Below are 13,503 nucleotides of genomic sequence, written 5' to 3' on the forward strand. Positions count from 1 at the left end.
TCCCAACAGACATGGGGATGAACAATGTATGACAGATGTAGAGGGGAGTCTGGAATTGTTTGTATTTAATAATTAAACATGTATTTGAAATGAGTATTGTACATACTTATGACTGCAGATCATTTATGAAATGTGAACCATACATTAGTGTGTAACTTATTGTATTGTTTAGTCAGTAGGGGATTGATTTTTGCTAATGAGAGGTGATTTCGCCATGAGGATTAAAATCCCCAGATCAGTCTAGCTCTGTGTTTTTCCCAGGTGAGCCAATGCCCACTGATCCCAGGGCTCAGTCAGGGCAAAACTGGCTGTACCATCACTGGCCGGGCCAGCCACCTGCAGGAGTAGCTTAAACCGCTCACTTGTGTGGTTTGTGTTCAGCTGAAGCCAGTACAAGCCCTCCTAGACTCCTAGTAGCACTGTGACCCTGCCAGACCTTCCATCCTCCCACCTACTCAGATGTCTTCCAGGGGGACCCTGCCTGTTGCCTGTGTCCATGGGGATGTATGCCATTTGCCAGTCACTACAGTGAAGACAGCAGGCCCTCCTGGAGAGTGGCTGGTCATAGTGGGCATTGTGACAGATCTCCCAGTCGTATCGCTCCTGGGGAGAGACTGGCCAAGGTTTGAGGCTTGCTGTGGGACTGCAGTCCATTCAGTCCCAAAGACCCCAATGGGGGAGGAGTAAGGCCCAGCACAACCACATCCCTCAGTACCCGGTGTTTATGGCTAAACCGGATTTGGAAGGTTATGATGTTCACCCTGACTAACCCCTTGTTTGATTTGTTCCAAAGTAACCCCTTGTTTGATTTATTTGATTTGCTTTGCCAAAGACCAATGCCAGGATGCATGCCTGAAACACACACATCCACCCAATGAAAGGCCAACACGGAGCCCAAAACATAGAGGAATACACCTGGGATAGCTTCCACTGACTGGGACTGATTGCTAGTGCAGCCCCACCAGCCAGCAGATGGCTTATGAGCACCACCCCTAGCTCCCTGGGGCCACTTCTCATGATTGAGATGCCCTTCGAGTGCACAAGCATGGATCTGGCGGGGCATCTGCCAAAATCGGCCAGGGGTCTTCCTCCTCAGCAGAGTTGGGGTCCCAAAGGAGATCCTGACCAAACACCAGGGAACATCATTTGTCTCCAGGCTTATGGTGGACCTTTGTACGCTGCTGCCAATGAAACATCTCTGTACCTTAGTGTACACCCACAAACCAACTGCCTGGTGGAGAGGTTTAACTAGTGTTAGCAGAAATTGATAAAAGCAGGCACCTAGGAGTCATAAAGGTATCACGGAGCCTAAGGCGCACTCCTATAATGATGGTCCCAAAACCAGATTGCAAACTCCCTTCCTGCAGTGATTTCCAGAAGCTGAACAAGATGTCGCAGTTTGAGAGCCACCCAGTGCATCGCGTGGATGAACTGGATGAATGTACAGGTGAGGCAGGACTAATTTCCACCCTTGATCTCTAATAAAGGATATTGGCAGGTGCTTCTCATCCCTGAGGCAAGGGAGAAAATAGCCCTCAGTACACCATTGGGACACTGACAATACCAGGTTCTCCCCTTCGGCATCCACCTAGCACCTGCCACTTTTCAACACAAGATGGATATCCTCCAGCCCCACTGAGCCAACATTGCCACCTACCTAGTCAATGTAGTGATCCACACAGAGAACAGGGGTGAGCACCTTGTCTGTCTGCACAGGGTGCTGGAAGCAATCTGGCAATATGACCTAACGGCCAACCCCACCAAATTTCACCCATGCCTGTCAAAGGCTCAATACCTGGGGTTTCAGATTGGAAGAGGACTACTGCAGCTGCAGGAAAAGAAGGTAGAGGTAGTAAGGAATTTCCCATGACCTTGCACAGTCAGACAATAAAGCACCCTTCCAAGGACCAAACTTACCCTTGTGCTCTCATCTCTTCACTCTCCCACCTCAATGGGAATGGACAGCCCTGACATAGAAGTGAGAATGACAAAGCATTATCCCAGGATGGCAATGAAGGTTGCATGTTTGAAATAGATCCAGTCCATCTAGTATGCAGGCAGAGAGGGCTAGCCGACAGGACATTAGCTGTTAGAATTGTGGGTAAATGGGACAAACTAGGTCACCCTGTCATGCCAGAATAACCCAGGTCACTGCCTTTTGCGATGCTCCACCACCATATGCACCACACACACCACATCCATTGCATTCAGAGAGCTGCACCTCAGAGAGTGGATACCAGTAGTACACAGCGCTTGGTTCCAGATGATGAGTGGAGCTGTCAGGCCCCAGTTAAGACGTGTTGTGCACCTGGAGACATCAAAACATACCCTACTGTGGAGATTTCTCTAGCTGTTAATAGTAAGACCTCCCTTTTCCCTGTAGCTGTAGAACCTCAGTTGCCTAGTAAAGTGGTGCTAGATCAGGATCTCCCCATATTATGTAACTTACTGCAGCAGGTAAAGTCTGCTAATGTTGTCACTAGAGCACAAAGTATAAGGGATGACTTGTGGGTGCTGCCTTTTAGCTGTTTCCAAAGTTAAAAAGTGGCCAGGAGAGAGACATCAATCCAAGAGAGCAAGATTCAGGCAGAAGATTATTGGAGGTGATGAGCATAGAATCTCAGAGGTGCCACCAGATCCTGATGTGACTCTGAACATGAACATTCCAGAAGATATAGCCCAACTGCAGCAAGGCGATGTTATTTTCATCACTCATCCCTATCTGGTGAAGGGAAATGTAGAGGCTTTGGCAGTATGCAAATTAATGAGACAAACTGTGATGACTTTAGGCAAACATTTTCTACATTTGAAAACCATTTTAGTTGGCCTATGACGTATACATATATGACTGAGTTTATCCACACAAGTACAGTGTGTCTAGCAACAAGTCTAACAACAAATCTACTAACTATTAGGAATAAAGGGTATCAAAACCACCTCATATCACCCTCAGACAGACCGTTTCATTGAATGGTTCAATTTCTGAAGAATATCTTGCATGATTTTGTCTCGCAGATGGAGGCCAGTTGGGACCTGGTCTTTGTTTACAGGGGTATGCTGCATGGGCTTCAACACTTTTGAGTTTCTCTATGGCAAGTCAGAGGGCCATTGGATCAGATGATGTCACTAGTCCAGGGTCCAGGAGAGCATGAAAAAGGCAGAGAGGAACTAGAAGGTCTTGTATGACCTCAACACCAGGGAGAGGCCTTTTGTGCCTTGCCAGAAGGTGCTGCTGTTGTAGCTGACCCATGACAGCAAGCATCTAGCCAAGTGGCATGCACCATATGGAATGATGTGGAAGAGAAGCAGCGTCACCAGTGAGGTCCACATGCCAGAGGGAGCAAGGAAGAAGCAAACATTTCAAGTCAATCTGCTGAAAGAATTTCACCCTGGAGCTGAACCTGTGGAGGTGCAGCTGTTTGATAAAGGGTGGGGGAGCCGTGGGGGAGGAGGAAGAGCCAGTGGAGAGCTATCTTTCAAACAGAGGTGCACCACCTCCAGTTGATGTAATTCATATGGAACAAGACCAGAGGACCGGTTTGATTGCCAGCTGGACCCAGAGGTCTTTCAGGAGAAAAGTGTTTCTTTCTTGTATTTTGATTTCTTGTTTTTTTGCCTGTTTTTTTCCTTCCTGTGCTAGGCACTTATCTTCCAGAGAAACTGGCTTGGAAAAATATACCTAGAATCTTTGGTACCACAACCAACATCTCCTCTCCCACTTATTCCATTATTCCATTCATTTGTAAACCTATACATCCACACATCCACAAAGACACATACACACACACACACGTGCACACACACATGTGCACACACACACACACACACCTGAATATTTACTTTTCTGCTCTCGGTGGCCAAAAATTCAAATCATGGGACGGGATTTAGGGCTGAGAAAGAAATAGTGGTCTTACCAGTGTAACAGTCAGCACCAGTCCAGTTAGGCTCACAGCTGCAGGTTCCAGTCTCTGGCAGGTATGTGCCATGCCCTGAACACTGATCCTGGCAGGCTGGCAGGGGGTTCTCACAGCTGAGCCCTCCCCAGCCGGCTGAACACAGACACTCCCCCTTCACACATACCCCGTGACCAGCACACTGAGGGTCCAGGCAATCCACTGAAATGCACACACAGTCATCACTGATTAAACACTGGCTCTAAATACACCCATTCAACACATCTGAGAATTACTTCGAATTACTTGTAATTACACATCAAGTCAGATGACAGCTCCGTCATAAGAATACGTATAGCTCGTGTGTATGTCACAATCCCACATGAAGATTTTCCTTGATGTGTGTCTGAATATGGAAGCATCTTCCTTTAGTACAAAATAATGTCCTTGTCTACAGCTGCATTATCACTGATGTTAGATTAACAGTCCTCGAACTGCTCTGAATCTTTCCAGGGATTTTATATTTTGGGACTTCAGGAACAGCATTGTTTTATTAGCTTATAATTATATTTCTGTAGCGAAGATTGTTCTCTATCCTCATGAAAAAAAGGAAGAAGAAAAAAGAAAAAGAAAAGTAAAAAAAGAAAAGAAACGACCTGGTGGATACCGACCTCGTATGCTTTATGAGATATGAGATTACAGGTTATGAAAATATTGGCAGTATCTTTCCATCACAGCCAAGTTAGCAAGGGACATCACAGCACACATTTCACTGAATAAAGCCAAGATTGCCAACTGTAGACAGGACCCAGGAATTCCATTCCATTTAGCCTGTGTAATTAGCCTGATGCTCTCAGCTTCATCCAAAGCCCAGGGTCATCAGCTCAGGGTTTCACCCTCTACAAAGGTCTCTGATGCATCACCTATCATCTTCACAGATACTGCAAGTATTCCACTGATGATTCCATTCCACTGATTTTATATTTGAGATGAAGAGCATCTGATGAATAGTATACAACATTAAAAAATTAACTCTAGGTCTCTGGTCTGCATCTGAGCAACTCTGATGAGCCAAAGAAATGAAAATACTATTTATCATATCAGCAAAACACTCAGAGGTCACTGACAGAGCACAGAGGCTTATTGGAAAGTTAAGATGAATTCCTACCTTGCTCACAGTTGTTGCCCTTGTATGTGGGGATACAGATGCAGATGCCCTGTACACACTTGCCATGGTTGGAGCAGGTAGGGTCCAAACACTGGTCCTCTTGGATGCTGCATTCTGGACCCTTCCAGCCAGTATGACAAATACACTGTCCTTTCTCATACACACCATTCCCACTGCACAGAACTGGGCATGTGTCTGAAACAACACAAACCAGACAATGAATCACAGAGCAAAGCCTACTGCAAAGGCCAAGCTTAGAAAGAGAGAGAGATGTTTCTGTGCGCATATACTGTGCTGTGCTTGTTTTTAGATATTGTGTGGGTATTATACATGTCTCTTTGTGTCTTTTCAAACACATATTACTGAACTCAGCTGAAGAGCAGGATCAGTAAATAAATGGCTACCAAGAGACAATACTGAGCAACACATCTGTGATGAGGTCTGCACATGTTCTCCAGATTTTATTCCTTTACCGTACAGTCTACAAATATGTACCACTATCTCACTATCCAGGCTGCAGCACCCTGTATCTATTCCATTTACACCTTTTCTATTACATTTTCACCATCCTGAACATTATCTCTTGGATCGCTCCTGTCTCAAATCTGGCAACCCCACAGATTTGTCATGCATTGCTGATGCATATTCTGTTTGTCCGATTTTTATTAAAATCTTCCCTCTGTTTGTGCGCACTGCAAACACAGAGCTGGATGTTGACAATATGGGTGCTTGGCCTCGTACATCACAGTTTGTGTCCTTTCCTCATAAACATTCTATTAATTTTTCCTGTTCCCTGTGGTCACCCTCCTTACTGATGCAAATTGGGATCCCTTAAGTATCTAGTATCTGAGGAGACCTCTTGCTGAAGCACTCCACACAGCTGCAATGGTCCTTGTGCTAATTTTTATTTGCTAAACCTCCAACAGAGCAAAAGACCGTTGGCTGTTGAAGGAAGAAAACAGGAGTTTAAGATAAGCTTTTACACCAAACAGGGTCCTAGCACAGCTTAGCTTCTCAACATGACAATCAAATAAACACATCACTGTGCTGTGGAATTAGACAAAACCACTCAGAACAGAGGATGAGCAGAACTGGAATAGGGACTATGGCTGTGTCCGAAATGGCATACTAGTGTACTGCATACTGGCCCAGTATACACTGTGTGCTACACACTACTCCCCACCCTAGTACACGGTATGGTACGCAATTATGAGAACTTTCATGTAGCGTACTACACGTCTGCTATCGGTTGGGCTATTTGTTCTGTTAAAAACGAATAACACAAGATTACAACTAATATCTATCAAAAGTGGCCCTATAAGAAAGCGTATGAAGACTTATTACACCAAAATATGCAACTGATACATTTATATTGGGAACTGCAGCTGGAGTTGAAGTTGAAGCCGCTTCTGCCGCTGTCCGCCATGTTTTTTGAATTTTTTGACAGTTGGAAATCACCGCACTGCTTCATGGGATGCAGTACTCCTACGAAGCGAGCTCTAGTTGTATATTGCAAATTTTCGCCAGAGTAGTACATCATCTGGGTAACTGTCGTGTACTGCAAAACTTTTATTTTTCATGCACTTCATATTACTTACTACTTTTATGTCAAGATCAGTATGCGAGTAGTATGTAGTATGCCATTTCGGACACAGCCTAAAATTCACAGCTAAATCTGACTTTGACCAGCCTCGCGGGGGTCAGGGGCGTTCTCTGTTCCCTGACTTGGGGTTCAGAGAAAGGCTTGAACTCCAGCCATATACCAGTCTTTCCATTAGTCTCCATAACCTCTCTGGGACAGGGCAATGTCATCATAATCAAGAGCACTGTATCAGCCACAGGAGTGCAGAGACCTCTGGAGACTCAGAGAAAGTGTAGGAACAAGTTAAAGAAAGAGGATTGGTGAATGACTTCTTGCCATCCAAGAGAAGCCCATCTGATTTACTAGCTCTCTGCATTCCAGTCAAGCCCCTTTTAAAGTCTGTGAAGCCTATAATCATTTAGGAGCCTGACAGAAGGACCGCAAGGAGAAAAAGAGAGAGAGAGAGAGAGAGAGAGAGAGAGAGAGGGGGAAAAAAGAATAGGTTGAGGTTTCAGAGGCTTCAAAACAATGTACTGAATTTTTGGTTTGGGGGATGGGATCACTTTTTTACTCTACTGAATCACTGGTTTACTTTGTTTCACTCCTCCAGAGCACAACACCAAGAAAAGACTCTGCTCTGACTGGTCTTTCACGGTGCGCATACAGTGTTCAGCTGTCCTTCAGTGAGCCAGTGTACAGACAATCCATCCAAATGGAAAGGAAACTGTGAGGAAGCCTAGAAGAATGGGTTGTGTGAACCATCCTCAGGAGGGTAGGGAGGATTATGTTATATAAAAGCTCCTTGAGGTTTGATCTCTCTCTGAAGAGACTGTTAATGATGGAGGAGCCAAACACAGCATGGTGTAATCCACATTCACATGCTCACAGAGGGATAACTGTTAGATACGCTGAGCCCATCGGGCCAATACATTATTTACCCGTCTCCAGGCTCCTGTTCTTTTTGGATGTACTTAAGAGAGCATGTGTAAAAACTAGGATGCCAGTGCTGTTTGTGCGCAGTATGGGAAACTATCTGCGCTGAAGTGAAAGGGAATACTTGAGCAATATGCAGTTACAGTTTTCTCTCAGCATTAAAAGTCAGAGAAGTTGTCAAAATACAACAGTAATGCCTTCATTAATATATTACATCATTCTTCATGGGTTGGATATTATACATGAAATCAAATGGCAATTGGCAAATTAAGGACTTGGTTATAGGGCTGGGCGATTAATTGAATTTCATTTTCATTTATGATTTTGACTTCCAAGGATTATCAAAACAAGATAATCGAGATAAAACAATTATTGTGCTGCATTGTGTATTTAAATGTGTACAGTCATTTGCCACATAACATCCGTTCAGGCGACGTCCGACTGCATATACGTCCGTGGTCCCATAAGGTTATAATAGAGTTCAGAAATCCCAATTAGAGAACGGACGTAGCAGACGTAGCGGACGTAGCAAATGCAACAGCTTCCTGCACGCAACACCTGCATCTCATACAAAGCTATCGCACTGCCGGGCGTAGAATGCTACAGTACACACAGCCTACTGTACTGAAGTACAGTACTGTATGTGTACAGTATCTTGGCTATTTAGTCAATAGAGGTACACTACAATATCCCATATACCTTTGCTAAGTATATAATATGGTGTTCACACAACTTCCAAATCACGTAACATCCTATTTCACGAATGTACCGTGGATGTTAAGCAACGCATGACTGTATATATATTATACATTATTTTGTTTTATTTACTTATCTCATTTTTTTACATTGATTTTTTTACTTGTTCTTCAGTTGAATTATCTTTAAAGTTCAAGAAAATCCAATGTTTGTTTTTTTTTAAGTTCAATAAATGCATGATGCTTCCAAAGTCACTGAGTAATTGTGTTGAATAATCATGATCTCAGTATTGACCACAATAATCGTGATTATGATTTTTGCCATAATTGAGCAGCCCTACTTGGTTACATTTTATCTACTTTATATTGAAGGTCACATGTTCTTATGCGGAACAGAATTCCTGGTGCTGGTGATCTGACAGTGCTGTGGAGGTCAGTGTGCAGGTGCTGGTGATCTGACAGTGCTGTGGAGGTCAGTGTGCAGGTGCTGGTGATCTGACAGTGCTGTGGAGGTCAGTGGGCAGGTGCTGGTGATCTGACAGTGCTGTGGAGGTGAGTGGGCAGGTGCTGGTGATCTGACAGTGCTGTGGAGGTCAGTGGGCAGGTGCTGGTGATCTGACAGTGCTGTGGAGGTCAGTGGGCAGGTGCTGGTGATCTGACAGTGCTGTGGAGGTCAGTGGGCAGGTGCTGGTGATCTGACAGTGCTGTGGAGGTCAGTGGGCAGGTGCTGGTGATCTGACAGTGCTGTGGAGGTCAGTGGGCAGGTGCTGGTGATCTGACAGTGCTGTGGAGGTGAGTGGGCAGGTGCTGGTGATCTGACAGTGCTGTGGAGGTGAGTGGGCAGGTGCTGGTGATCTGACAGTGCTGTGGAGGTCAGTGTGCAGGTGCTGGTGATCTGACAGTGCTGTGGAGGTGAGTGGGCAGGTGCTGGTGATCTGACAGTGCTGTGGAGGTGAGTGGGCAGGTGCTGGTGATCTGACAGTGCTGTGGAGGTCAGTGTGCAGGTGCTGGTGATCTGACAGTGCTGTGGAGGTCAGTGGGCAGGTGCTGGTGATCTGACAGTGCTGTGGAGGTCAGTGGGCAGGTGCTGGTGATCTGACAGTGCTGTGGAGGTGAGTGGGCAGGTGCTGGTGATCTGACAGTGCTGTGGAGGTGAGTGGGCAGGTGCTGGTGATCTGACAGTGCTGTGGAGGTCAGTGGGCAGGTGCTGGTGATCTGACAGTGCTGTGGAGGTCAGTGGGCAGGTGCTGGTGATCTGACAGTGCTGTGGAGGTGAGTGGGCAGGCGCTGGTGATCTGACAGTGCTGTGGAGGTGAGTGGGCAGGTGCTGGTGATCTGACAGTGCTGTGGAGGTCAGTGGGCAGGCGCTGGTGATCTGACAGTGCTGTGGAGGTGAGTGGGCAGGTGCTGGTGATCTGACAGTGCTGTGGAGGTGAGTGGGCAGGTGCTGGTGATCTGACAGTGCTGTGGAGGTGAGTGGGCAGGTGCTGGTGATCTGACAGTGCTGTGGAGGTCAGTGGGCAGGTGCTGGTGATCTGACAGTGCTGTGGAGGTCAGTGGGCAGGTGCTGGTGATCTGACAGTGCTGTGGAGGTCAGTGGGCAGGTGCTGGTGATCTGACAGTGCTGTGGAGGTGAGTGGGCAGGTGCTGGTGATCTGACAGTGCTGTGGAGGTGAGTGGGCAGGTGCTGGTGATCTGACAGTGCTGTGGAGGTCAGTGTGCAGGTGCTGGTGATCTGACAGTGCTGTGGAGGTGAGTGGGCAGGTGCTGGTGATCTGACAGTGCTGTGGAGGTGAGTGGGCAGGTGCTGGTGATCTGACAGTGCTGTGGAGGTCAGTGTGCAGGTGCTGGTGATCTGACAGTGCTGTGGAGGTCAGTGGGCAGGTGCTGGTGATCTGACAGTGCTGTGGAGGTCAGTGGGCAGGTGCTGGTGATCTGACAGTGCTGTGGAGGTGAGTGGGCAGGTGCTGGTGATCTGACAGTGCTGTGGAGGTGAGTGGGCAGGTGCTGGTGATCTGACAGTGCTGTGGAGGTCAGTGGGCAGGTGCTGGTGATCTGACAGTGCTGTGGAGGTCAGTGGGCAGGTGCTGGTGATCTGACAGTGCTGTGGAGGTGAGTGGGCAGGTGCTGGTGATCTGACAGTGCTGTGGAGGTGAGTGGGCAGGTGCTGGTGATCTGACAGTGCTGTGGAGGTCAGTGGGCAGGCGCTGGTGATCTGACAGTGCTGTGGAGGTGAGTGGGCAGGTGCTGGTGATCTGACAGTGCTGTGGAGGTGAGTGGGCAGGTGCTGGTGATCTGACAGTGCTGTGGAGGTCAGTGGGCAGGTGCTGGTGGAGATGTTGCCTAATGTTGTGTACCTTTGTCCTCAAACAGATGCATTAGCATTGTTCCCATTGACACGGGAAGACAGGAGGGGAGCTGAGCACTGACCTCTCTCACAGTTGGGTCCCAGGAACCCAGCGAAGCAGTGACAGTGACCTGCCACACACTCTCCGTTTCCATTACAGTTAGTGGAGCAGCTGTCCATGGTATCTGTGACAGAGAAAAACCATTTCCATTTTACGGGTGCATTCGTCTCAATCACATCTATGATTACAGAACTGTCAAGATCTACATGTGAACATAGTGGATACTACTGTGTTCTCTCAGCACAGAGACCTAAATATAAGTCAGAGAATACTGGAGATCACTAAATATAAGTCAGAGAATACTGGAGATCACTAAATATAAGTCAGAGAACATTTCTTCAGTTACAGCAGTGCTGTGAAATGGATCAGGACTTGTGTACAGAAGCTGGATCACGTTATTGGACAGGAGAATCAGGTGCTTTCACGGCAGTGGTCATCTGCACGACAAACCTAAACTCATCACTTGTGTCTCATTTTCTACAGGTCCAGTCTCACTATTCACAGAGAACAGCATGACACACAATGGGGCAGTATTACAAGAGGCTGGTACAAAAAATGGGTTGCCATGCATGTCAACCTCCAAGACTAGCCATGATGATATATTCATGTGCATTTCTATAGATTACACAACAGAGAGGAAACCAATGAACTGCTGAACACTCTGTCATGGTATATTCTTATAGCACGAACTGGAGGCTCCTGCTTCCCCGGGTTGTGTGAACAGAGTGAATATGGTGATATTATACTTCACATAAGAGTTCACTGTTCGATTTGATATTCTCCCCAGTCTACTGACTGAAGGTTTCTACATCTCCCAGCTGCTTGTATGGAATTAGTAATGGGAAGTGATGAAGGCCAACCACACTGCAGTCTTAAAAGGGAGGGCCTGTATCTTCTACACCTTTCAAGAGTTTATCAAAGAAAAAAATCAATGAATGTAATACAGAATCATTGCACATGACCATATAAAGCTCATAAAGACTCAAAATGTATAGACTATTATACACACATTATAAAACAATTCTAACACAAATATCCATGAACAGAAACACAGGTAGTAGTACTTAACAGACTGTAGATTCTCTGTGTGGGTGTATACGAGTGCTAAACGTTTTTGTTTGTTTGTTTGTTTGTCTGTTTGTTTGTTTGTCTTGTCATGTGTTACCTATCAGGGAGCTGAGGACGATGACTTGTTCCATTTTCTTGCCGTCATTGTACAGGGCCAGGTACCAGGTGCCGGGGTCCATGTACTCAATAAAGCCTGTCTCTTGCAGGGAGCTGAGCTGGAGGTTTCTGGAGGCGGAGCCTGAGACCTCTGAACCTTTTCCTTCCTGTTTGATCAACTGTTTCCCATCCAGAAGCTTGACAAAGTCAAACTGTGGGGAGACCAACACCATACCGAGTGCTGTAAATAAAGAACTCATCCTGCCAGTCATACATGATCAAAATCATGTTTTAATTCAACTGAGTGGTGACTGCTCATTCTCACATTACATTTATTTAGCCAACACTTCTATCCAAAGCCACTTACAAGTGGGGAAACACTTCAAGCTCCAGTATAGTGAGAGACCCATGAGTAAGTGCTGAGTAGTACATCTGTTTAAAGTGCAGCAATAAGTGTGAGTTTACTTTCAAGACAGAGGCAGGAGAGTAACACACACATCACACACACAACACACACAAAGCCATCTCATCACACACACAACACACACAAAGCCATCTCATCTCACACACAACACACACAAACCCATCTCACCACACACACACAACACACACAAACCCATCTCACCACACACACACACAAACCCATCTCACCACACACACAACACACACAAATCCATCTCATCTCACACACAACACACACAAACCCATCTCACCACACACACACAACACACACAAACCCATCTCGTCACACACACACAACACACACAAACCCATCTCACCACACACACAACACACACACACAACACACACAAACCCATCTCATCACACACACAACCCCATTTCACCACACACACAACACACACAAGCCCATCTCACCACACACACAACACACAACCCCATCTCATCACACACACACAACACACACAAGCCCATCTCATCACACACACACAACACACACAAGCCCATCTCATCACACACACACAACACACACAAACCCATCTCATCACACACACACAACACACACAAACCCATCTCACCACACACACAACACACAACCCCATCTCATCACACACACAACACACAACCCCATCTCATCACACACACAACACACACAAACCCATCTCACCACACACACAACACACACAAACCCATCTCACCACACACACAACACACACAACCCCATCTCATCACACACACAACACACAACCCCATCTCATCACACACAACACACACAAACCCATCTCACCACACACACAACACACACAAGCCCATCTCATCACACACACACACAACACACACAAACCCATCTCACCACACACACATCACACAACCCCATCTCATCACACACACAACACACAACCCCATCTCATCACACACACAACACACACAAACCCATCTCACCACACACACAACACACACAAACCCATCTCATCACACACAACACAACACACACAAACCCATCTCATCACACACACAACACACACAAACCCATCTCATCACACACACACAACATACACAAACCCATCTCATCACACACACACAACACACACAAACCCATCTCATCACACACACACAACACACACAAACCCATCTCACCACACACAACAATGAACAGAGCTTGGGGAGGGATTGTTGGCATTGTTGAGAAAAGTTTCTGTTT

General features: G+C 46.3%; 1 protein-coding gene across 1 annotated transcript in view; it reads right to left on the reverse strand.

Annotated features, from left to right (window-relative positions):
• Window positions 1–13,503, reverse strand: part of LOC115805130 (teneurin-1-like) — a 133,649-nt gene that overhangs the window by 50,907 nt on the left and 69,239 nt on the right. Inside the window, exons 7-10 of the mRNA XM_030765610.1 lie at window positions 11,845–12,055; window positions 10,702–10,803; window positions 5,062–5,256; window positions 3,915–4,115 (exon numbers count right to left, since the gene is read on the reverse strand). Of these exons, the coding sequence (XP_030621470.1) occupies window positions 3,915–4,115; window positions 5,062–5,256; window positions 10,702–10,803; window positions 11,845–12,055 (709 nt within the window). The remainder of the gene's footprint in view (window positions 1–3,914; window positions 4,116–5,061; window positions 5,257–10,701; window positions 10,804–11,844; window positions 12,056–13,503) is intronic.

Source organism: Chanos chanos, chromosome 2, assembly GCF_902362185.1.
Source record: "Chanos chanos chromosome 2, fChaCha1.1, whole genome shotgun sequence".
NCBI classification, from domain to species: domain Eukaryota; kingdom Metazoa; phylum Chordata; class Actinopteri; order Gonorynchiformes; family Chanidae; genus Chanos; species Chanos chanos.